Source organism: Pleurodeles waltl, chromosome 8 (genome assembly GCF_031143425.1).
Source record: "Pleurodeles waltl isolate 20211129_DDA chromosome 8, aPleWal1.hap1.20221129, whole genome shotgun sequence".
Lineage (NCBI taxonomy): Eukaryota > Metazoa > Chordata > Amphibia > Caudata > Salamandridae > Pleurodeles > Pleurodeles waltl.
This window is the reverse complement of record NC_090447.1, coordinates 671,197,970-671,224,312: the sequence shown is the minus strand read 5'-3', so window position 1 is coordinate 671,224,312 and position 26,343 is coordinate 671,197,970. Positions and strand designations below refer to the sequence as shown.

At 40.8% G+C, this 26,343-nt stretch overlaps 1 protein-coding gene across 2 annotated transcripts in view; it reads left to right on the top strand.

Moving 5' to 3' along the window:
• The window catches only part of CRYBG3 (crystallin beta-gamma domain containing 3), a 1,300,096-nt gene that overhangs the window by 570,894 nt on the left and 702,859 nt on the right, over positions 1-26,343 (top strand). For both annotated transcript variants that reach the window (XM_069204785.1, XM_069204786.1), the window contains one exon: positions 23,456-23,589. In XM_069204785.1, the coding sequence (XP_069060886.1) occupies positions 23,456-23,589 (134 nt within the window). The remainder of the gene's footprint in view (positions 1-23,455; positions 23,590-26,343) is intronic.

Genomic DNA, 26,343 nt, shown 5'->3' with positions numbered 1-26,343 from the left:
AAGTCACCTTCAATGAGACCCATGGAGAACACAGAGGCCAGTGGAGCAGGCTTTTGGGCTCCTAAAGGCCAGATTTACATGTTTGGATAAGACTGGTGGAGCTCTCCTCTACTCACCTGACAAGCTGTGCAAAATCACTGTGGCGTATTCCATGTTAAACAACAGCCCTGCGACGCAACATCCTGTACATTGCAGATAAAGAAAACCATGATGAGGCACCAGGTGACGATGGCAATTGAAGATGATAGTGGTGATGAGTAAGGAATAGGCTTACGTCAAACTATAATTAACAACTTCTTCACATGAGTGTAAGTATATATTAACATATTATTACTTTAAATTTTGAAGCAGCTTTTTATATGAGGAGTCTAAGAGTCTAAGGAACATCCAAGGCAAAGATGTTTGTTGATTTAAGTTTTGACACACTGACTACTGTGTTTATTTACATTTTTTAATTTTTGATTGTGTTTAGAAAATTTGTCTGATTCTGGGAGCTACAATGCCTGGTAAATAAGGAGACAGGGCCCCAGAGTTTTCACCAAAGGCACTGGAGATGCTGGCTGATGATGTCCTGTCCCTGTACAGCAAGCTGTATGGCTCACCAAAGGAACAAGTACATGTTTAAAATGACAATTGTGTTTAGAGTAATGATATATATTTTTTTAAAACACAGGCTAGAATGTCTGGTTTAGTTCCTGGAGGAAGCGTAGTGATTGAAGTTAGGTTTTTCTTTATTTTTAGTTAAATAGTAAAATATGGTGTATATTTTTAAGCTTGGTTTAAATATATAGCACCACAACATAAGTATGTGTTGTGTGTTTGGCGGATTTTTTTTGTGTGTGTATTTCAATATATATGTATTTTGAACTATGTATTTTATTTTTAAATGTAATTTAAACATGAATATATATTTATCTGAATTAGAATATATTTTTACATACCAAAGAAAAATAATTTTGAGATTTTGACAAATGCCCCAGGTTGCCTGGATTAGTAAAATAAGGACATCATAAGGGATTGAGTTACTCAACAGGTTACTACAAATTTGTATTTTTTAGTTTTGTAAAATTAATTAAAACATAAATCAAAACAATTGAAAAATATGATGGTTTAATGTATAAGAATGTTTGTGATTGATTACGCAAAGTTGAGTTATATAAAAGCATAAAGAAATAGAAGTCACTACATTTTTTCACTTTGCTCTTTCATTTTTTTGTGTCCATACAGGTCTGCAAAAGGACACCTGGAAGGCCATTTGCGAAGAAGGTGTGGTCCGTTGGGGTCAACAAGCAGCTCCGCTTCACTGCAAGAAACATTGAGAGGACCTGCAACGCTAAACCAAAAAGTCAACTGAAATCTAGATTGGCCAGTCCTCCCAGCTAGTCCCCCTAATGGCCTGCATACTTGCGGTGGCCTATCCCCATCTTAATGGGCAGTTGAGGTCAGACAGCAGCATTAATGGGGTAAGTTTACTTTTCAGTTTTCTTTTCATATAACTAATGTTTGATACAGCAACACAATTTGGCTTCAACATTAAGGATGTCAAATAGCCAATACACAGTAAGTGTTCTTGAAGGTGTAGGTTTTACAGAAGGCATATCATAATGTGTTTTTGCAATGATATATTAAAAGGATACCATTACATTTTTTTCACTTACAAAGGAGTTTGTTGAACAGAAACATGCCGGGTTAAAACAAATATTGATTCTTTTGTGACATTTTATAAGTGTTTTGTTGGTTGACTGAGGTGTGAGCTCTGGTCAAGCAACAGCCACAATCAGTCACTAAATAACCTGTGCTTAACCCTGGGTAGGTTGGCACAAAAAGCAGTTGGGCTAAACTTAGAGGCAATGTGTAAAGTCTTTATGCAGCACACAAACAGTAATAAAGTGATAATGCAAAACAAGAAACATCCCAATTTAGAATAATAGAGAAAATGGTAATAAATTATTTGACACAAATATCATCAAAATCCAATTAGTAGAAATGTAGTTATCAATTTATAAAGTTCAAAATAACAAGTCCTTGCTTTGGGAAAATGGGCACCAGGGATCCTTTAACATCAAAAACAAGGATCCAGGAGTGGATGGAGACTTCTTGGGGGTTCAAGGTTCACTTATGCTGGGTACAGGTACAGATGCAGGTTAAAGATGGTGGGAGCCTGTTATGTCCCTGTGGCTCCGAACAGGAAGCCAGCAAAACTAGCCCTTCCCTTTGGGAAGTACTGGGTGCAGGCGAAGATGCAGGGCTCCACTGCAGGGCTGGCCTCTTAAGGTTCAAGACAGGCTCCAGGCAGCAAAGCAGTCCTTCCAGATACAGAAGCAGTCTGGCAGAGTGCACAGCAGATCACAGCAGGCAGTCCTCTGAGAGTCCCTCCACAGGTCCAGTAGTGAACCGAAGAGTAGTTCTGAGAGCCCTATTTTTATACCCTGGTGCCCTGCTCCTAGAACTTGGAAGAAGTTGCCACAAGGGTTCTTTGAAATTCCAGGAGTCTCTTGCCTCCCCTGTCCTGGCTCCTAGCTGGCTGCGCTGAAAATACAGGGTTGTTAAGCCTATTGTGTGGTGGCAGAGCCCAGCCCTTTCAGATGCATGCAGGGCTGTGCTTAGCTCCACTCCCCCATCAAGTCAGTTAATGGCCTTCAGGTGTATTGTTCACACTTGAAACAATAGGGCACAATGCTAAATAAATTCAGCACTCTTAATACAAAGCAGTGTATTTATTAAAGCACTTCCCAAACATCAAATAAGACATAAAATAAAAGACATAAACATATAGGCATAAGTATATAAATGAAGTGATCAAGACTCAAGATATCCAGGCAGAAGAAATGTGTGATACAGCAACAGAACATATTTACCTGAACCGAACTATCAAGACTCAGAATACATCACCGATTGAGTTGCAGACCACATCCTCGCCAGCGATTGGCGAGCCCTCAGCAATCAGGCATGGAGTCTTGATCAGGACCTACAAAAGACTCATGGGCAACACATCTGTTTCACAGACGAGCTCCTGTCTGAGCAACAAGTTTCCCCATCTTTTATACCTTAAAACAACTCAAGGAGAGAGTTCTAGACAACCCCACCTTCTGTTATGAAATTAATGCTGGCTGTATTCATCAGCGTGAACATCACTCACAGGAGCTGGCCAAGCTCCCATGTTTGCTTCAAGACAGAGCCGTACATTCCTCTGGCAAAAACAAACTCAACCTTCTGAACTTTGTCAAATGTGCATCCCACATACCATGTTCCAGAAACTGTCCTGCTCTGTACTTGTGAAGAGAAAAACCACTCTGGAAGAAAAACACCACGTCCTGCAGCTGCCGCTAACCACAAAATGGAGTCACTCACACAAAATGAAGTCGATGGTTACCAGCTTAGCCCACATAGCATCACATCAGCCTCTGCTAATCCCATTGTTGTGTAGCTCTCTGGGGTCAATTCACAAAGTCTCAGCTGTCGGTTATACTCTGTCATGTGACCTAAGGCAAGTTGCTGGCACAGAGGGCTTTGGGCAGGTAAATGCCAACTTTCTAACCTTGGCATTTTCAAATTTGTAATTATAAATCTGACTTTAACATTAAAGAGGGATTATCCTTACAAATTCATAGATACCAAACATGAAGTATCTACCACCCCTGGTTTAGGAATTACAGTTTATTAAATATAATAAGGAATCCCCAATGTTATCCAGTTGGAGGGGTAGTCCTCACAGTAGTGAAAAACGAATTTAGGAGATTTTCACTACTGGTAGATTTTAAAAGTACATGGTATACCTTTTAACTAGACAGCACCCTGCCATATGGTCTACGTAACACCTACCTTAGCGGTGACTTATATGTAATAAAAAAGGGTATTTAAGGCTTGACAACAGGTTTTAAATACATATTCCATATGGCAGTGTGGCACTGCCTTCAGGCTGCAATGCAGGCCCGGGCATGTTTTAAAGTGCTACTTAGGTGGGTGGCACGATAAGTGCTGCAGGCCCACTGGTAGCATTTAATTTACATGCCCTGGGTATATGAACTCACATGTAAAATTAAGTATGGCAATCAGGTATATGCCAATCAAACCAGAATTAAGGGAGCGAGCACAAGAACTTTAGTACTGGTTAGTAGTGATAAGGTGCAGAGTCCTATTGCAAACAAGGACACATTTCAGCAAAAAGTTGGAGGAGGAAGGCAAAATGTTTGGGGGTGACCCTGTAGAGAGAGCCATTTCCAACAGAACAGTTGTACCAAACAGGACAACAATTTTTGTTCTTTCAGGTGTGAAACTCCTTCACAATTGTGAAGGCCGTTAAATCGCCCCCGTTACAAGTGACATAGCATCATATGCACCTATGATACAGTGGATGTTTCAGAATTCATAATTGAGTCAGTATTTTGAACAATCAGTATTTAAACATGTGAGCCACCATGATCAAAAACATCAGAATAAATGGTTAAAATCTGAAAGTTAACATATCAAAAATGTTGTTAATGATGACAACATGTTGATTTTAGTAAAATGTGACAATTTACCATGTTTTATTGATTCACCAATTTACTTATAAGTCAGTCTGTTTTTAGAAACATGTATATTATTGGTATATTTTTTTCTAAATAACTTACAGGAATGTGGACACATTTATGACAGGTTAACACATTGCAAAAACATATTAATTTAATGTTTTTTGTCATATCCAGTTGAAATATCATTAATGACTGAAAAATAGACTCCTTATGGGGACTTTTGCAGATGGAATGTTCTGTTACATAGAAAACACAAAATTTCTCCTAGCTATTCCAAGGTCATTATTTTACAATGCACTTTGACTTTGAGGAAGGGAATTTCCATCATGTATATTTGAAGTATCTCCTCGTCCAAAATCCAAATCAGGTCTAAAAAATGTTTCATTGTGAAATTTAGGAAATGCATTAAAATAAACATTTTCAATGTGGTAAATTTCATTTTGAATGTTCTTTTCTTCTTTATTTTCATACGACTTAGTATTTGTTAAATTTTACTGTAATGTTTTACCAATAACTGACTAATTTGAAAGTCAGTTTATATATTTTTTTTAATAATCAGATTGTTTTTAAAAATATAATTTAATTAAGATATTTCAGAGAACAGCTTTTACATATTTTTATCTGTGCTAAAGTGGATTGAAAATGTATCAAGTCCTATGTATTTACTTATGCTGTAGACGTAATTAGAAAATACCAACACAATTATTTTTGCATATCTTCCACAGCATAAGTAAATGTATATGACGTGATATCTTAATAAGCAACATAGGTACGGAATCCATAAAATTAGTTTAACATTTAAAAAATACTTAAGTTACTTGAAATAAGTATTACCATTGTGAAATGCTCAAACAAAAGAAACAGGATTTCAGTTTATACAGATATTGATACAGCATTGCATTAAGTATTAACGCACATTGATTCATCTTTTTATTTAAAAATTAAAAATTAATTCGCTTTTTTTGCCTCGTACACACAACATACGAAAGGATTTTTGACTTATATTAATTTTTGTGACATAATTTCACTATTCAAAACAACAAACCAGAACCTTTCAGAGGTGTTAAACAGCTCCTGGAAAGAATTGAAAATGGTTAAGAGAAATGGTGAACATTAATATAGGAGCAATAATGGGAAATTACAAAACTGTGACCAAATGGTTTCTGAAGAAGTTGCTTACATGTATGATGTAATGATACAAAAAAAACAAAGTTTAGAAGCCTTACAGCAGGTGAAATATGAACATTTGGAAAATGTTCTGAGAAAAAAATTCATGATCAGTTATATTTACACAGATACAATAAAACTGTTGTCTGTCTTCACAGCAACTTCAAGAGCAGGCAAAAGGGACATTGGCCAAGAAGACGGGGAAGCAGCTGGCCCCTGTGTTTCAGGTGGGGAAATATCTGACACCATTGCAGGAGGGTGAGGGCACTGGAACAAAGGCCACCTGCTTGTCATCTTCTTTGGAGGCCTCCACAAGGGACCGGTCCCTAGTGGTGGTGGACCCTACAGGATCTGTACTAACCTCATCCGTGCCCACCACCCAAAGAGACCCCTCTCCAACCTCCTTCTTGCTCCCCTTCCCCAGTTGGCCAAGCCTGACCCCCTAAAAGGGCTGGGGTCTCCTTCACCGCAGGCACATCACCCCCTGTCACCCCGTCTGCGCTGAGTGAGGAGGTTATTGACCTCTTGCCCAGCATCTCTGTAGGCCAGACTGAAAGAGTGAATGGCAATCAGGACCTTAGCTGCCAAATGCAACAATGGTTGCATTTCTGGACGCCATTCACGGTTCAGTGTCTGGCATGCAGAGATCACTTGCAAAATTAGCCTTCTCACTGACTGCAGCCTCCTAACCAGCCCAACTTTATGCCCCAACTCAGGTCCCTTCCTCAACCCAGATCCCAGCTTCTACCCCAGTCCCAAGCACACTCACGTCTTTGCTGGCACCCACTCAAAAATCACACACACAAACAACATGTGCACACTATTAACACTAGACTTACAGGCACCACAAACACCACTGACCCACAACTACCACAAAACCTACAACCACCACCAAACCCACAAGCACCACAATTACCACCACACCCACTGCACCCACACACACCACAACCACCACCACACCCAGAACCACCAGCGCACCCACATGCACCACAACTACCACCATACCCACAACTACCATCACACCCACAAACACCACAGCCACACCAACCACCTCTGCTGCACACTCATCCAAATCAACACACTCACACAAAGGCACACCTACACACAAAACAGCAACCAAAACCAAATGTACACACTCACCTGAATACCAAACACCTGCTAAGAAACACACCTCCAGAGATGCACAACATACATCAGAGACACATGCAACTGCCAAACATACAGACACATGCACATCAACCACTCCAGCTCCCTTTACCTCCAAACCCAATTCTCTCCAAACCCCTCATACCCGTACTCCTCCCAAATTCACATCTTACCAGTCCTTATGCCCTGTCAAACCTAAACCCACTCCTCCCAAGAAAGATCCTTGAGGTGCCTCTTCTGTGTCCAATATATGCCCCTTCCTGAGGAGGTTTCACTTTGGCAGAATGTATAGGAGGCAAGTTATGGGCAACACAACCACAGTGTGTTGTTATGAGAAAGCCTTTTCATCTCCTTTTATGTTTTGAATTGATTAAAATTATTGTGAGAGAAGTATCTCATTTATTAATAAAAATATTTTAAGTTTACAAAGTTTGTCAGAACTTTATTTTTCATTTGCAATTCATTGATTAATTAAACATTTCAATGATGAAAATGTGATTTCCATATTTATATTTACAATCATGACAGGAAATACACCACTTTTTTAATGTCTTATTTGTAAAGAACATACACTAGTAAAAAAAGAATGTGGTGGACATAAGCTGTGGTTAACAGACAATTCAAAAGGTAAAAATACGCTTACCTTCGATTCCAAGAACAATGGGGTTGATTTGCTTCAATGTCAAGTAGCAGCAGCAAAGGAAGGACTTGGACGATCAGGTTCATGAGAGAAAGGGAAGTGGGAAGAAAAGGCAAGTTTCTACCTTATATCCCCTTGAAATGCCAACTCGGGTGTGGAGATTTACCCGCAACACCTGTGTCGACAGGAAGGCACATCATGATTGTGATTTGCTGTACTCCCTCCGACAGCTGCTTTTGCCTATTACACCATCAACACGGGTGGAAAATTCTGGCAAAGATGGAGGGACGTGGACAGAGTATCGTCTGTAGACCTACCAGCATCTACATTCCCCATGCAGTTTCCCATGGGGAATTTGATCAAGACTACAGCTCAAAACGCTGGACAGAATTACACCAAATTTGGCAGAAAGATAGATCTTGGTCCAAAAAAGTGCTTTTTGTAATTTGGTGCAAATCTGTCCAGTAGTTTTTGAGTTATTAAAGAAAAAGAATTGTATGTGGATCTGCGGATCCACAAGTCAAAAGCAAGGCGCTGATTGGCTGGGCACAATCTGAAAGAAAAGTTGCGGCCACCATTTTGTTTATCGACTTGGGGGGGGGGGGGGGGGGGGAGGAGATGAAAAATAACATAAGGGGTTAGGAAAGAGGTATCCTGACCTTTATAGGACTGATGGAGGGGTCTCTGATGGATCCCTCATGGGCAAGAAGTTGCCCCAAAACCTTTTTGGGGATGCATGGTGGGATCTGCGAATCCACTGTGGAGCTCTGAGCAGCCAACCATGTAAATCCCCAGTGGATCCGCAGATCCAAACCCCAATGGAAAAAAACACACACTCTCACCAAACTCCTGCAGCGCATGGCCAAAGTCTATGCACAGCATGGGGTTGGCTGCATGCTGGGGGTTGGTCATTAGGCCTGGCCACATGCCAGACCCTGCGGCCAGCCCGTGCACTGCATGGGGATTGGGTGCGTACAGTGGTTTGGTTGCAGGGCCTGGCCATAGGCCAGACCTTGCAGCCAACCCCCGGCTGTGCACGGCCAAAGGCTGTGCAAGCAGGCGGTTGGATTAACATGTTAATTAAATATTTCTTTGTTAAAAAATCTAAAACATAGAAGTGCACTGGAAGAACAAAGTTAAAGGTACATTATAGTTAGAAAATAGAATTTGAATACTAATTTGAAGAAACTATCATTCATGCTGTAAAATAAATTTAGGCCACAAATTATAGTTTTTTAAATAAGTATAACTATAAATGCTAAATTTCTATGGTTTGGGTGTGGAAAATGTGAACCTAACTATAACGTCTCTGTAACCTTTGGTTCTTTCAGTAAATACATTATATACACATACATGCAAACAGGCGAAACTTATGAACAAGTTACCACTTAAATATTACTCAAATTAAATATTAACTAAAGAAATGAAAGATCGAGAGTTAAACAAATAAGCATCCACAGGAAATGACTTGAATTAATTGTAAACCGAACTCTTGGAGTTTGAAATAGTAACATACAATCTGGATGCTGGAGAAATTTTAAATGCGTTGACAACACCAATAGCAGCGGGCCCCCAAGCATTGATAAAGTGAAACAGATTGACTTTCACCGGGCTCGTTCAGAAAAGTGGCTAAAATGTAATCCCGGAAAACTCTTTGTAAAGCTGTTTTGAATTTGGTTTCCCACATTGGCAAATTAAGGCTTTTTAATCCTTTCCAGTCGAGCTTTCGACTGAAATGGTGTTCCTTTACTTGATGATGCTCTTTGGTTTTTGAATATTTGAGACGTGTCTTTGCTTCTATTTGTTTTCTCTGATGCAGTAGACACTACACACAACTAGGAATATTTGTTTTTTAAGCTTGAGTGGGATCGAGTGCTGGCATCATGAACTAGTTCTCTGCCATCCTTTCAGGAAGACAAGAACTTTAAAAGTGAGCAAGCTCCCCCCCCCCTCAGGTGGAATACATCAGAGATATATTTCAGCCTCCCCCCAGTTAACCTATGGGGTTTCAGATGCAAACAGTAATATTTATTTTTATACGTTATCCGTCCGTATGCATACATCACACATCTCTATGATGTTGTCTCCTTGAATAATATCACTGCCATAAAGCTTCTTTTTGGCAACTCTGGAAACTTACTTTACTTCTCCTTTACACATACCTTGACCAAGGCAAAGTTCCACCTCCTTACACCTGCTCTTGCCTCCGGTTGCATTCAAACTTTTCTAAACAGTCACTCTCCATTAGGAATAGTGGTGCTCTAGTCCTGCAAAGCCACCGGGATGTACCATACATTTCACCCTACAGTTGTTTTGTTAAAAGAAATACCCCCATAGTGTGAACCCCATTCTCCACCAAGGCAGGACTCTGTGCTCTTGAAAGTCTGCTGCATCCATCATTGGCACTGGTTTTGATTTTGTAGCATGCCTAATAACAGGAGTAAAGAGTTATATTCATAGAGTACCTCTCCTAATGAAACTACGGTTGCTCACATTAGAAGTCTGGATAATGACAAAAGTCCTACACCTAATCTTTAAACTTTGCTTGGATCAACCACAATAACTGTTGAACAAACTTACTACCACAGGTGGTCCTGGCCTACCAACCCGAAGTCACGGCAAATCTGGAAAATTTAACAAGTCAAAAAATTCAAAACCCCTGAAGCTAGCCAGCTTTTGCTTTGCCCCAGAATATGTAGTAACAGTCATGATGATGTCTGCTTATTTTTTGTTCTCCTTGTAAGGAAAGCCTTCAAGACTTTTCTTTTCTAATTTGCCTGATGAAAAATGCTGATTCAGGCCCAACTGGCCCACCCAAATTAGCTTAACTATGGTTTCTATAACAGACCTCTGTGGCCTGATTGATGGAACTGATGCAGCTTTCACTTTGGTAATAGTCCTACTTGAAGCAGTTACCAAGCCGGTACACACCATGTGAACATTTGAGAAAATAATATATGAAATGGCAGTTGAAAGCTCAAATCAGATTAGGAGTCAGCAAGAGGGATATGAGTCCAGGTGCTGTTTAGCTAACTGCAATGGCCTATGAGTCCTTTTAAATTTGAGGGGTAAAGAGGTGCCGATCACTTTATTATCAAGCCAGGTTTGCTTCACTTTAATCACAGCTGCAGTATGTGGTTTCTGAAAGCCAAACTTCCCGCCTTAAAGTCATTTAAAAAGCTAGAGTGGAGTAGACAAGATAATTGTACTTGAATTGAACTTGAATTAAATGTTTATTTAAGGCAAATATTACACATTGCAGACTCAGTATTTGGAAAGGTCTCTTGTAGGTCAAGTATGTCTCACTTGTCTTGAGAGAAGTAATGTCCTCTTGTATGTCGTCTGCTTAAGACTGTATCCCTACCTTGTTTTATTGAAATGTTAAATGAGGGAGCAAGATAGCTCGCTTGTCACTCAATAAGCTGTTTTTTGTTTTTTGAGTAGGCTTTTTCACGTTACACTTGAGCAGCGTTGTGTACAGTAACTTTAATTGTACGGCAGTTGATATAGAGGTGGTATTTTTACTACTCACACATAAAATCGTCTGTTTCCGACGTGTTGGTATGTATCTGGGCTTTTTAACAACGCCCACCTCACGCTCATCACTCGTTCGTGGGCTTGCCCTTCAAAAATCCTTTGATGACATTGGTAAATGATTTACATTTATCCCTCCTTGGGGAGGTTTTGTTACCGCCTTGGCCATAACCCCTGTTACAAGGCTAATTGCACTTTTGCCGATAAGTTTGACTGCTAGCGAATTCCTTTTGTGTGTCTCTTCACGCTGTTGCTTGTGGCCGCCGTGGCTCGATAAATCGGCTTGCTTATGTCTACTGTTTTACTTTTTATTTTCAAATTATGTAGAAAGAAAAGTCCGGTTAGGAGTTTACAACGCTAATAACTCTAATTCGAGCAAATGCGAAACCCAATGCATTGCAAATGCTTGTTTAAATCTGTTTTTACGTTCTCTAAGAAGGCTAGGTGTATGTGCACGATTCCCAGGTCAGAGTAATGGTCTTACAAAGTAGAACACATTTTATAATCCCTTTTACTGACAAATTCACGTTTTGTCTCTTGGGTTTTCAGTTTCAAGAAATGCAGTTTTTCTGGTGTAGCCATTAAAAAAAGTAAGCGCATTCATTCACGTCTTCTAGTTCTCATTCAAGTGAAAGAGAGGTCAGTAAACAAAGGAAGCAGATGTAACCCGGAAACAATTGACCATAACATGTATAGCTCTGAACATTTCACATTAAAACTGGGTTTCTGGTATTGTGCATGTGGTTTGAGTTTGGGAACATTGTCAAGTTGCAGCAATGTTTTTTTTTTTCTCCGTGCCGTTCATGAATACATTTACTTATTCATATAAAGACATGTGCAACAAGGCTTGGTACTGTAGTGCATAGGTCAATAAGATTTTTAACTGTTGGATTCACTGGTACAGGGTTAGAACATGAATAAACCTGTGTGGTTTACCTATCTGTAACTCTGTAATTGATAACTATGCTATATGCTGGTTGGTTTGACTCTACCATCATGGTAGAATTCAGCACTGATCAGGAGGACGATAGGAGAGATTCATTCTAAAGCTAGAAAAAAGAAAGGATTTTTTTTTCTTTGGATCAACCACAGGATCAGAAAGGGGTTAGCATATCCACTCCGTTTTGGATCAAAGCCATTCAGAGGTTTGGATCCTGGACACCCAAGGAACTGCTTCCATGCTTTAGTCGTTTTAATGTTTGCTGATGAATGAGGTGCAGACATGTTGATTAAAGGTTCCTGTCTAATCTGAGGCAATTACTGGTGATAACTAGAACCTTTGTTTGTGTTGGACTTGTGGAGGGTTTTTAATGTAATTCTGGGTTTGACTGTCAACCAGTGGAGGACTTTCAAGGCTGGTTTTGCAGTTTGCATTATTTGGGTGTTGGACCTAGCCCTCTCTGCAGGGTCACCCCCAAAGTTTGGGCATTTTTCCCTCCACTTTTTTTCTAAATTTGTGTTTGTTGGCCTTACGGCTTCGTGCACTTAACCACTGCTAACCAGTGCTAAAGTGCTTATTCTCACCTTGTAGAGTGGTATACCATGTACCCAGGGCCTGTAAATTAAATTATACCAGTGGACTGCCATTACTTATTATGCCACCCATTTAAGTAACCTTCCAAAACATGTCCCAGGTCTGCCATTGCAGCCTGAACGCAATGTCACACTGCCATGTTAACGGCATTTAAACTCCCTTGCTGAGCCTTAAAATCCCCTTTCATTACATATGTCACCCCTGTGGTAGGCCGTAGGTAGCACACAGGGCAGGGTGATGTGTATTTAAACGTTTGGACATGTACTTTTAAATTGGATATGTCCTGATAGTAAAAAACTCCCAGATTTGTTTTCACTACTGTGAAGCCGACCCCTCTCACAGAATAACATTAGGGATTCCTTATTAAATTTAATAATCTGGAATTCCTAATTGAGAGGAGATAGATATGTCATTTTTCGTACCTATGAAATTGTAATAATAAGCCCTGTTTAGTGTTAGTCAGAATTTTCATTACGACTTTGAAAATGCCACTTTTAGAAAGTTGGCATTTTCCTGCCCCACTTACATTTGAATAGCTTGCGCTTTGCCTCCGCACAAGCAACACAAAATGGAATGGCATGGCAAGCAAAAAAAACGATGGATTAAACCCAGATCTGTGACTGGGGGTGAACGTTTGATTTGCTCTGCATTTTGTCCATCATCTGTTGTTTTTGCATTTGTTGCCCTGAGTGGGAAGGGTATGCTCAGACGTGGGTCTCGTGCTTGCTATGCCACCAGAATCAAGCTAGCCTGGCTGATGAAGGGTGATACCCTGAAACCGGTCCCAGGATGCTTGTTTCTGGTCCAGGGATGACCTGGCCTGGCAGTTCGGGCTGGACTGTTCCCATGGGGAACAGGGTCAAGACTGATTTGCATATGGCTGGGTCCCAACTGGAATGGCATGGCAAGCCAAAAAAACGATGGATTAAACCAGTGGTCCCCAAACTTTTTCAACCCGTGGCTCCCTTGACCTATTGGCAGTTGGCTGTGGCTCCCCACTGTGTTATTTTTGTTTTAGCGAGTGGGGGAGAGGGGCGGGGGGGCTTATAAGCCCGGCCTCTGGAGTTCTTCCATTTTGTTCCCTCAAAAATACTTGGTAGGAACTAACAAGGTATTATAATCATAGATGTAGCAAAATAAAAAAAAGATAACAGTTGTTTAATAAAAAATAAAACCTTTCATTGGTTAAGACAGAAACAATGCTTTTCAGCACTGTGGTCTGCATAATGATTTTCTTTAAAACTATGTTTTGTTCCTTAAAAATTGCCTCCAGCACAGGGAGCTCTCCTTCAAGTCATTCTAGTTGTCAAGGAGCCACTTTTGATATATAAGAATGCAGCTCCACTAAGCAGCTCTACTATATTTCACTTTCAAGTACTTTACTAAAGTACTTTACTAAATGTTCCAGCAGCCACCATTATCTTAACTCTGCTTCTGTCTCATCTAGCGTCTGATGGAGTGATTGCACTCTCCTGTCTCAGACCTCAGTATGTGTCTGCAATCTCTGATTCCTTCTCACTATAGTCGTGTGTCACAGTCCGTGTCAATTCAGATCTTATTATGGTACAAAACTCCTATGGAGGTCCACATCCCACCATATCAAAAAAGTAAAAAGCCATTTATGCATTAAACATGTTGCATACTATCATAGGTATAAGAACGTATTCATACACTACAAAAGATGTTAAAAAGTCTTCCCACCAACTAACATTAACAAGACTAAAAACAGTGCCCTTCAGGATCAAATTAAATATATTATTAAAACAATACCACAATTTCCTTAAAAGTGACACCATACATACTTAAGTCCAATACTGCCTCTGTTTTTATTTCTGCATTGCTCATAGTTTGTGTTAACTGTTCTGACAGATAGAAGCAATTCCTGTGCTATCTTGCAAGCTGCACTGCTATCCAGTGGTACTAGAGGGAGTTTCATCTTAGCAAAACATGTTTGAAAGCCAGCTTGAAAAACGAAAGAAATTGCACTCTGAATATTGAAGCTTTACTTTGTGGCGCCCCTGGGTAGTTTTGGAGGCGCACCAAGGTGCCACGGCGCACAGATTGGGAACCTCTGGATTAAACCCTAATCTGTGACTGGGGGTGAATGTTTGATTTGCTCTGCATTCCGTCCATCTGTTGTTTTTGCATTTGTTGTCCTGAGTGGGAAGGGTATGCCCAGACGTGGGTCTCGCGCTTGCTATGCCACCAGAATCAAGCTAGCCTGGCTGATGAAGGGTGATACCCTGAAATCGGTCCCAGGATGCTTGTTTCTGGTCCAGGGAGGATCGGCCTGGCAGTTCGGGCTGGACTGTTCCCATGGGGAACAGGGTCCAGACTGATTTGCATATGGCTTGGTCCCAACTGGAATGGCATGGCAAGCAAAAAAAAGTGATGGATTAAACGCAGATCTGTGACTGGGCGTGAATGTTTGATTTGCTCTGCATTCTGTCCATCATCTGTTGCTTTTGCATTTGTGGCCTCCGCACAAGGGCCTAACAACCCTGTATTGTCACTCCAGCCAGTTTGGGGCCAGGCCAGCAGAGTAAGGAAATTCCTTGCACTTCAAAAAACCTTTCCAGAAGCTTCTCTCACTTTCCAGAAGAAGGCCATCAGGGAATAAATACAGGACCTTCAGACCCATGGTTCAGTTCAGTTCAAGACCTGCGGAAGGACGCTTGGAGGACTGCCTGCTGCTGCGACATACCGTGCATTCTTCCAGACTGCTGCTGTACCTAGAAGGACTGCTTTACTGCCTGGAGCCTGCAACAAACCCTCAAAGGCCAGCCCTGCACCTACACCTAGGACTACCAGAAGTGACTGTAAGGGCTAGTTTGCTGGCCTCCTGTTCAGAGCCATAAGGACATAACAAGCTCTCACCATCTTGAACCTATACCTAGACCCAACCTGAGTGAGCCTTAAACCTTCAAGAGGTGTCCCGTCAATCCGGGACCCTTTGTTGTGGTGCAAAAGGTGCACAGATGGCCATTTTCCAAAACTGAGGACAGACAAAATTTGGCCAAAAAATGCTCTGAGAACCAGACGAAGACTGGGGCCAGCTTGCTAAACTATCCACCCGAGGTGCGCTGGCGATCAGATTGACTTTGCAGCTACTCTGGCTGTGTTTTTCTCCTTAGCAGCAATTCCATTTTAGTGGTTCCTCGCCAAAGAGGTATTCGACCTATAGACTTCTGCTTCATCCTGCTGGAGTTTTTATACTTCCATTTTGCTGACTAAGTCCATACAGAGAAATCTTCACTGTGGCTTCGACCCAAGGCCATTTGACGACGATGCTTCCTCCTTGGACACCTCCTGCAGCCTTGCCCTGCTGAATTTCTACCTTCTCAGACATTTTTCTTCAGACATTTTTCTAAGTACAAAGGTAAGCTCTGACTGGGCCCAGTCCACTTTTTATATCCGAAACATATTCCATCGCAGTCAGGCTTAACTTTCAACTTTGACCCGTTTCACATGACTTGATGTGTACTGTTAGCACTTTGATCTTTTAGGCGCTATTTTGAGCCTTAAACTTTTAAAGCTCTGAACTCCATTTCTACTGATTGGATTTTTGTCATTTTGGAGTCAAATAATTTATTGAAATGTACTATTTTTCTAAATTGGTTTTGGATTTTTCTTGTGTTGTGTTTTTTCACTTTATTACTGCTTGTGTGCCACATAAATACTTTACACATTGCCTGTAAGTTTAGCCTTACTGCTTTTTATGCTAAGCTACCCAGGGTTAAGCACAGGTTAATTTAGTGACTTTCTGTGGTTAACCTTGCAAGGGATTGTGGCTGTTGCTTGACCAGGGCTCACACCTCAGTCAACCAAGATCCCAATTTCTCACATTGGGCCTGAGCCAATTTTTCATCAAGATTTTGCAATCTTTGCAAAGTGCAAGTACTATTTTGGGTGTCCTTGTATAGGTGACAATACACTGGCCTAACCTACCCATAACAAAGCGCTTTTGCCAGTCCAGTTCATGATTGATTTGCATTAATGGTAGGATCTTCTTGAGCATGAACAATTGAAGGTTAACACCACTCAGTATAATACTGACTTGTGGAGAGAGTCATTAAAGATTATTTATACATTTTTCACTCTCTGAAGTATGGACGGCAAAGAATCAAAGCCATTTGGCCAGTCTAACGCAATCTGATCATTACCAGGACCTTAGAATGCTAGGACCTGTTTAAGACTAGTTAAACCAAAGGACATCTTTTTCCAGCCAACAGAAAGTTTGGTTAAGGCATTGAGTGTTGTTTGTCCGGCTCTCTGAGTTGTCCAATTGAAAGTGAATTTACGCAGCATCATAATACATTTGGGAAACTTATTTAATGGTGCTCTAGCATGTGTGCCAGTGGAAGCATATACATGTTTAGTGACATTGTGTGAGCATCTCTGTATGACACACAACGCTGTTCATACTGTTGATTCTTCTGATCTGTTGCTAATTTTTTGCATGTTTTAAAAGTAGGAAATGCATGGTAGGGTTGTGCGCTATACCTGACCTATTCAGAAGGGCTTTTCAGAAGGATCTGATGTTCTACCCTTTCCTAAGCAACTGATATATGAACTTAAAATGGAAGCACTTACTTCTGTCCCATCATTGAGGGGGGGGAGGAAGTCTTTGCTAATGTTTGCAAATCTGGTTTCTGTTCCCCGTAACAGCTTCAATTTAAAATGCAGGTCTTGGAATAACGGGACAAACTACATATATTCTTATAGTTAGTGACCTTTTTGTTCAAGATCTTGCTGATGTGAAGCAGGTTGGAAATTGGTCCTTTAGATTTACTATTTGTTTTTTCATAAGGTATGTGATAAATGTGTGTTTACGTTGATCAGGAAAATAAATGCTAGAAAGGGAAGTGTTAATTACATGTGATGTCAGCCACAAGGATAGAGAAGAATTGCTTCAATTGGGCCACAGTGCAAAGTTTGACTTCAAGGTTGGAAGTTTTACTTTTTATGTAATTGTTGACACCTGGACATTTTCTACCAGTTTAAGGTAGAAACCAGTTTAAAGGATCAGAGGAAAGCCTGAATTGAAGAGTTCGGTAACATGCGGGGAGGGTGATGCCATATTAGATGGGAATTAAAATTTTATCTTTAGGCCAAAATGCTGAAAAATAATTGTAGGTTTGAATCTGTTTATTGGTGTACACACCAACATCCACCTACAACCCTTATGTGGATAGGAAAGATATTAAGTACAATTCCTATAAATTCCCATCATAAACTCTTCACGTACTTACATACAATGTTTGTTATCAAGGAGGTCGGGGTAAAAGGACACATCAGCAGAGAGAGATGAGATCTTCTAGCACAGAAAAGCTATCCAACATTAACTATGTTAGCTCCCTTCCAATTAGATTGCCCTCCAAACTTACAGCCAATCAAGAGTGTTCACCAACCTGCCCCTGGCCAACCTGGGCTCCCCTTGTCCCAGTCACTCAGAAGTAGATCTTACTGACTACAAAAAAGAGCATCTTACTCCTCTGTTTTGCACCCTCACCAACAACAGTTTGCGGATCTCCACCGGTCCTCTTTTATGAACCAAGATTCCAGGACTTCAATCTGGAAAGAAAAGAAATTACATTTTCTCCAACAGCACAATGTTATTGTGGATTGCTGTCTACAGTTGCTTCTTTCCGAGATTCTCTTAGTTGAAAGCAGATTCACTGTAAGAAGTTGGATTATTGGTTGAGGGGGGTGAAACCCTACTCAAACAGCAACCACAATCCTTGTCAGGATGAGGCACAAGAGGACCCCAAATTAACCTGTGCATAACCTTGTGGTAGCTAGGGACAGAGCAGTCATGTTTAACCTAGAGGCAATGTGTAAAGTATTCATACAACACACAAAATAGTAATAAAGTGAAAACACAATACAAGAAAAATCCTGCACCAATTTAGAACAATAGAGGAAAATGTAATAAATAATTTGATACCAAAAAGACAAAAAATCAATCAGTAGAGCCAAAGTTATGAATTTGAAAATATTTAGGTGAAAATAGTGCCTAGAAGCACAAAGCACCACTTGCAGCTATCTGGTTGTGCAAGGCCAGGAGAAAATCACAAGTTCAGGCTGTGGTGGAGTGCAGGTCGTAACAGGGACCAGGTTAGTCTTGCTGAAAAGTTACCTTTTTGGCCCAGAGCAAATAGTCCTGTTTGTGATGGAGGAGGCAGCGAGGAGCAGGGAAAAACTTAGCAGATGGTTGACGATGTAGAGTGAAGAGCAGGCATGGCGGTGCAGACGGCCGTCACTTAAGTACAAAGTTCCTGTTGTCCTTGCGGGCAGTAGGCCAGAGCTTGGTGATGGTGGTCAGTGCTGTAGCTCAAAGGGTCAGGACGGAACATTGCTTTGGTGAGTTGGGCAAGCTACAAGGTTTTGGCACCAATGGGTCTGTTCGTGGACGCCAAGGTCCTAAATACTTGAAATCAACACCACTGAGACCACACCAAGGTTCCAGGACCTGAGGGGTCACCACCTGGGAGACAGGGGCTTGCTCCAGCTAGAACTGGATGCTGGTTGAGATGAGGAGAGACTTATTTTTTTGTGGCTCTGAACAGGAGGCCAGCAGACCAGCCCTTGGAACCACTTTGGGAGTCATGGGTTCAGGTGTAGGTCCCTCTGACTCAGACAGGAGGGCAGCAGTCTGGCAAGACAGCAGACCAGCAAGGCAGTAGTCCACCAGTCCCACAAAATGGCAGTCCTTTTAGCAGCACAACAGTCCTTCTCCCTGGCAGAGTCTCTAAAGGTCCAGATCTGTACTGAAGTGTTGGTGTGGGAGGTCCAATATTTATACTAGGTGCCTTCTTTGAAGTGGGAGAAGCTTCTAGACGTTTACCTTTGAAGTGCACAGGTTACCTTCCTCCCCTATGCTGGCTCCAGACCAACTACAGGAGGTATGTGATCCTTTGTATGGAGGCAGGACACAGCCTATTGAGGTGTAAGTGCGCCTGTGTACCTAAGTCCGTCCTCCCATCCTGCCAGTGATGGCCTATCAAGGCACACCTAAGCTCTCTATTGTGTGTGGCTGTCTAAGAGGAATACACAAAGTCGAAGTACCAACTACACACAGGTAACTAAGAGACAGGCTGCAGGCACTAAATGGCTGAGGCAGGAAAATGCCAACTCTCTAAAAGAGGCATTTTCAAAATTGTAGCCAAAAATCATATTTCTCCTAAAAGAGGATTTTTCATTACAATTCCAAAGACATAAAAAATGAACTGTTTACTTGTTCCCATTTGGAAGTTACTGCTTATAAAATGTGATAAGGTAACTCCTATGTTATCCAATGTTACAAGCAAGCCTTGCACAATTGAAAAACACTTTAAGAATTGTTCACTGTCAGGTCATGTAAAACATTACATGTCCTTCTTTGTTATACATTGCACCCTGTCCTGTAGGCTGTTTAGGGCCTACCCTAGGGGTGCCTCATGTGCATTAAAAAGGAAGGTTTGGGCCTGGCAAAAGATTTATGTTGCCAGGTTGAAATCGCAGTTTAAAAATGCACAAAGAGGCTGCAGTGGCAGGCCGGAGACATGTTTAACAGGCTGGTTCAGTGGGTGGCATAATAAGTGCTGCAAGCGCTCTAGTAGCATTTAATTTACAGGCCCTGACACATGTAGTACCACTTTACTAGCAACTTATAAGGTAATTAAATATGCCAATTGGGTATAAGCCAATTTCACCATGTTTAGAGGAAAGAGCACACACTTTCTGGCACTGTTTGCAGTGGTAAAGGGCACAGAGTTATAAAGGCCAACAAAAACGGGTTCAGAAAACAGAAGGATGAAGGCAAAAAGTTTGGGGATGACCCTGCAGGAAAGGTCAAGTCCAGCAATCACCATGCCTGTTCAGTTTTGCACCACTCTGTTCTTTTCTGACAGTCTATGGATTGGTAATCCTGCTTTCCAAGGCCCAAGACACTTTCTCTTTGGGATAAGTTATAGGGTGGTGCACTCTCTCAGCTCTAAGTCACAAGTAAGGGCGCTCAGTGGCAGTGGGGCCCTTCTGCACTAGCCTACACAGCAACATATCTCCCTGCCTCAATCAGTACCCAGCACACAGCTCCAACACTGAGACCATCACAGGTATGCTTATGCCATGACCATCGAAGAGGTTTCTTCCCCACTTCACTGGCCAGTACTCTAAGGACTCTAATGCACCATGCACTGCAACCCCCCTAAAACCCTTGCAAATCAAAGGGAACAATGGGCCTGGTAATGCCATTATCAGTACAGGATCAGTTTGCATAGCTGTGTATCACAGCAGGCCAGCTGACCGGCCAGGCACGGGGAAAAGCTATGATTCTCCCCTCCATCCAGCTGTGCAACCAACACCTACAGAAGCCATCTGCCCCTATAGCTCAGAACAGACTGGGGCAGGTGGAGAGCTTGTGGAGCGTGCAGCCAGGGAAAAGAGCGGGAGCCCTTCAGGGGCTCTTTATGAAGGCGGCCATCTTGATCTACCACTGTCTCTGCCACCCCATTACCAAAAAATCAGTTTTAACTGCATACCACACTGTTATATTTTTTTCTCAATGTTTAAAATTGAAACGTAAATGTTGTGTGGTTAAGAAAAAAAATCTTTGTTGATAGTTTAAAGATTAACAGTGTAGCAACTGAGGAACACACAAAGAAGGTGGGGAGATGTATATGATGGGGAAACAGGAAAAAATGTAGTATATAGACAATGTGTAATAGCGTTGTGATAGAAAATGATAAGCTTGAAGTAAAAGTTGAGATGACAACGTTAGAGAATTGATTGAATGACACAGAAGATCCAAATATCTGAGAAAAATATAATTAAATGAATAAGGAGGGAAAGAAGGGGGATCAAATGGGTAGAGAAAAATACACAGCATTGATCAGAAGAGATCAAGCAAGATCACAGCAGCCAGAGCACATAATCAACATGACAAAAGCAGAAGATAAGGAGCTACCCTGAAGACCGGTTGTTGAAAAGCTAGTCATTCACTTTATAGATCATATGTTCGTTTGTTATAACGGCCATAAAGCCTTTAACCCATTCCTCCTTTTATCACCACTGCTAATTTCCATGTCTGAAGTGCATGAATCTTGATGACTACAAGACTTAACCATCACGTAGTAGGATCTTTTTTTCTGAAATGCCAAATTTATAACCTAACCTTCTGTTCATGGAGGATCAGATTTGACCCAAGTAGAAACAGCGCTGCAGCAAGACCATGATACATATATAATGTCGCTCATGAACTGTCCACCTCCTTCAAATTAATTCTGGATAAACAATAAGTAAAGCCTGTTAGTGCCAACCTCTACCAGGATCTTAATCCTGACCTTGACTTTACTGGATCTTTCCAAGGCTTTGGAATGAGAGAGATGGTGGCCGCATTAAAGTATGGCAGAAAGCTTGCACCCTCAACATTTTTTAACACTTTACAAAGTTCCATTAGCTTCGTTAATTTGGTAAAGTTCTTTAGGAAAGTCATCCTGAGTTATAATCAATTTTAATTAAAATTCATGATGTCTCCATACAAATGATGCATCTCACAAAACTGGCTTTTAGGGTTTCAGGTATAATTCTGTACGTGTTGCTTATACAATAAAAAGTGTATGGATATTCAGCCATTTGACTCCGATTTCTTGAACTGTATGCATGATATTTTGTAAATTTATAGTTGCTTTTTACTCACTTAAGCATAACGTAGGTGCAAAAAGTATTGTGTGATTTTTAAATACCATATCTTAATTCACAGTGAAACTTTAAAGTTGTAAAGTATGCATTGCATCTTGCAGTGCATGTTGGATTTTGCATAGTCATTAAATTTGGGCTTCTAATACGAGATGGACTGGTGCATGAGAGCTGAAAAGCTAGTATATCAAGCAAGGGGATGTCCACGTAAATTTGGCAAGATATAGGTCCTATTGACAACTTTAAAAGGTGTGACTTAATGGGGGACTGGTGGTAGGCTGGAAGAAATAGGCCAAAGGAGAACAGACCGGTTTGGGGAGAGAGGAAAGATGAAGGTGTGATATGTACCATATACCTTTATCCTGGGACACACAGTCCAGCTCTGAGCTTTTGAATGCAGGTTGGTCAATAATTTGCAGAAATTAAAAACTTGCCTTTTGAAGGTGCAATTGGTTTGTTATGATGCATATCTCTGTATTAAACTCAATAAACATATATATATATATATATATATATATATATATATATATATATATATATATATATATATATATTTAATTCGCTGATGCTTTGGAAGGAAGAGTATTATGGGACTGGGGGTGGAATGTTGGCATATACAAAATTTCTGGCATACAGATATACGGGTTTTTGGATGTTCATAAATGCTGTCCATGACCATTCATATTTCAAAAACATTTGTAAAGTTACTCCCAAAAGTTTTGAGTATTTTCTTTCCTGAGTGGGCATGGGATAGGAACATCTCCAAAGTTCATGAGGTGCAGGGTAGGGTGTTTCAAAAAAGTATTTGAATTCTCAAAAAGTCACATATATGTTCAGGTTGTCAAATTAACTTCTGATTTTTTCTTTTAGCTGGGCCACACGAATCGAGACCATGGATCTTAGTTTATCATACTTGTTTTAGCCATATTCCTTTAATAGTCAAGCGCCAAAGCCTGCCTAAGACAGATGCATGCAAGTTGTGATTTGGCCTCATGTTTTCTTTATTACCAGCCAGTTTTTTTGGTAAATTGGTAACAAGCATGCCGTTGTGTCTCACGCAAAAGACAGTCGACTGGGGGGTAAATAGATGACTGCAATATATGACTAGCAGGATGTTTAATTTGAAACATTTTCTTAAGTTTTGGATTGAGAATGCATATTACTTCATTGTTCATATATATATATATATATATATAATATATATTGCCAGCGTAAATTTCAAAGAGAGCCTTTGTCTTTCAGATAGTAATATATGAAAAACCCAACTTTAGTGGGTGGTGGAAGACGCTAACTGAGCACGTATATTCTGTCACTACATGGTTCAGCAAAGAGTGTGATTTGAAAGGAATAGGATCGATACGTGTCTGCAGAGGGGTGTAAGTACTGTGTGCATTAGATTTACGGATTGTGTGCTTTTTTTATATTCAGATTTATGTACTACCTTTGCATTTTGTTTTTGAAGGTGTGTCAAATTTGTATGGTTATGAGCATTAAATAGGTACTTAAAAAAACACTGAGAAAGGCCTGCTATTATTTACTAAAACGCTTTCTTAGGCCCCAAATACGAGTTGCATGATACTTGGGCGGTTTTACTGCCCTGTACATTTATAGTGCAGTAAATCCACCGAATACCATGCAATTACGAGTGTGAACCCCATTGAATGGGGAATTACTGTGTAGGACAGTGTTTTCCGGTCAGAAAACCAGACTGAGTTTCCAATGCAGTGGGATTTCTCACACAAATCTACCACCTCCTCTGAACAGGTGGCAAAAGCATGCTGTGGACTCTGTGTGTAGGGTGATGAGGGAAGGGGATCTAGGGAGAGGAATTTTTTCTAGCAGGGGAAAGCATTGTATGCTTCACTGTTAGGAAAAGAAATGGGAGCGAAACTTGCCTGCTGCTTAGGGTCGAGTCTGCAAGTGTATGCGCATGCGCCTCACGTGCGGGACACTGTTGTGTTTCAGAAAGGGCTCAGAAGCCCGCCTGTCACTCACCATCTGTTGGTTTGTGTGGCACTCTTCTATACAGCCTCGTAATTCGTCAAGGCATGTCTGGTATCATTTCTGCTCCTCTGTGTGGAGCAGGGATCTAGCACTAATTGATTTTAACTTAATTAGTGCCCGTCTGCTGCTTCTGAGTTGAAAAAGGTACTATTTTGATACAACTTCCAATGCCCTGCAAACAGTATGCTTGTGATTGGCAAAAACGTGCCCAGCGGGACAAACACAATTGCAAAGTTTTATTTTTTAAAGCTAACTTTATTTTATTTATCTAAGTTGTCTTTTCTCAGTTCCCACTCTCTTTTTTTTGTTTTTTTTTGTTTTTGCTCGTGGCCACTGTTGTCAAAAGATTACTTTTAACTTGGTCGAAATATGCGAGACCTATTGCATTGCAAATGCTTGTTATTTTTTCACAGGCCAGATTTACCAGTCAAAAAAGAGCCAGGTTCTTCCACACCTGGAAAATCCAAACAACTAATAATTAGGTATAGCATAAACCATATGAAGAATAACCTCTTTATTCATCTAGCCCCACTACCTAGCCCTTAATATTTCTGTATGCAATAGAAATATCGGCTGGTGATTTCTGAAGATGGTGGGGTATAATATAATATACTTGCCCCAGGTCCCAGTGAGCAAACAAAGTGAGCAAGCTCAACATCTTGTGGGAAAGTTCTCCCTCCCGAGAATTTAAAAAAAAAAAAAAATGGCATCAAATATTCTATTTAAAAGCACAATGTTCACACCAGTTTACTCCAAAGCCACTGGCATGCATTAAATGATGAGATACTTTCATGGTTTACCATGTCGGTGAGGCTAGACACTCCTCATGATTTGACCCCATTTTTAAGAATGTCCACTGGGTGTCAATAATTACATCCAACTGTACCGGGGCTAGCATTTTGTCACGGACGCCTCGTGTGTGCTTTCGCTAGCTCCTTTAGCTAATAATGACATACAATAATTTGCCATTGCCAGAATGTTGCTTTTGACTGCATCCATATTCCATGTGTGACCCATATGTCAAAAATGACCTCTCGTCTGTCAAAACCAACATTTGGGCATGGTTGCGAGCCCAGTCTCCTCGTATGCCATAGTTGTCCTCCTTAATTTCAGTTTTCTCCAGCAAGTCAATGCTAGCACTTTGTTACAAGTGTCCCAAAGGCCAAGAATTACCTCAAGAGTGTACGGCAGCCCCACCATTTTGCCGTGGGTGCCCCATATTTCCGTAAATAAGTTCAACATGACAGTCTTAGCCTTTTGTTACAGGTGTCCCAGATGCCAGGAATTGCCTTTAGAGTGTCCAAGCCTGCATTTTGTCTATGGTACCCCTTATACCATGAATTACCTCTGCTAGCATTTTGCCATCGGTTCCGCTTATGCCAAGAATTATGTCCAGTATGCCAACTCCAGCATTTTGCCACATTTTTCCCAAGAATCTATTGTGTCAGTGCCAACTATTTGCCCATGTGCCTCGTTAGCGAAGAATTATCTCTGTTATATAATTTTGCCATGGGTGCCTCCATAAGCCAAGAATTACCTTTAATATGTCACTGCCAGGAGTCTCACAAGAGTAACACTGTCAGTCATGCTTTCTTACATTCACTCACTCATATTCTCACTTGTACTTATGTTTTCTTACACTTCCTTACTTCTACTCCCTCACACTTACTGACACAGCCTTACACGCCTTACTCACTGTCACTCATGCTCACTATTGCTCTCACTTCCTCATTTTTCAGCAGTCTCACTAATTTTCATGTTCATTCTCGCACAATTACACTATCACTTATTCTTAGTCACTCTGTCACTCTCATTCACATGGATGGCCTGGTTCTCAAATATCACTCATGCTCTCTTACATTCACTCACTAATTCTCAGTCACACTCAAACTTTTTCACCCTCATTTACTCTTGCTCACTTCATCTCACTCTTATCGCTCACTCACATTCACTGTAATTCTAATTTAGTCTCACGTATTTCCACTCATTACTCACTGATTCTCACATTTATTCTGTCTTTTATTCTATTCCTACTGTCACTCCCCTGCTACTGTTTTTCTCTCTCTCTCACACACACAAAATATTTAGCAGTTTTTTATTTTTTTATTTACTTAACTTTAGCTGCT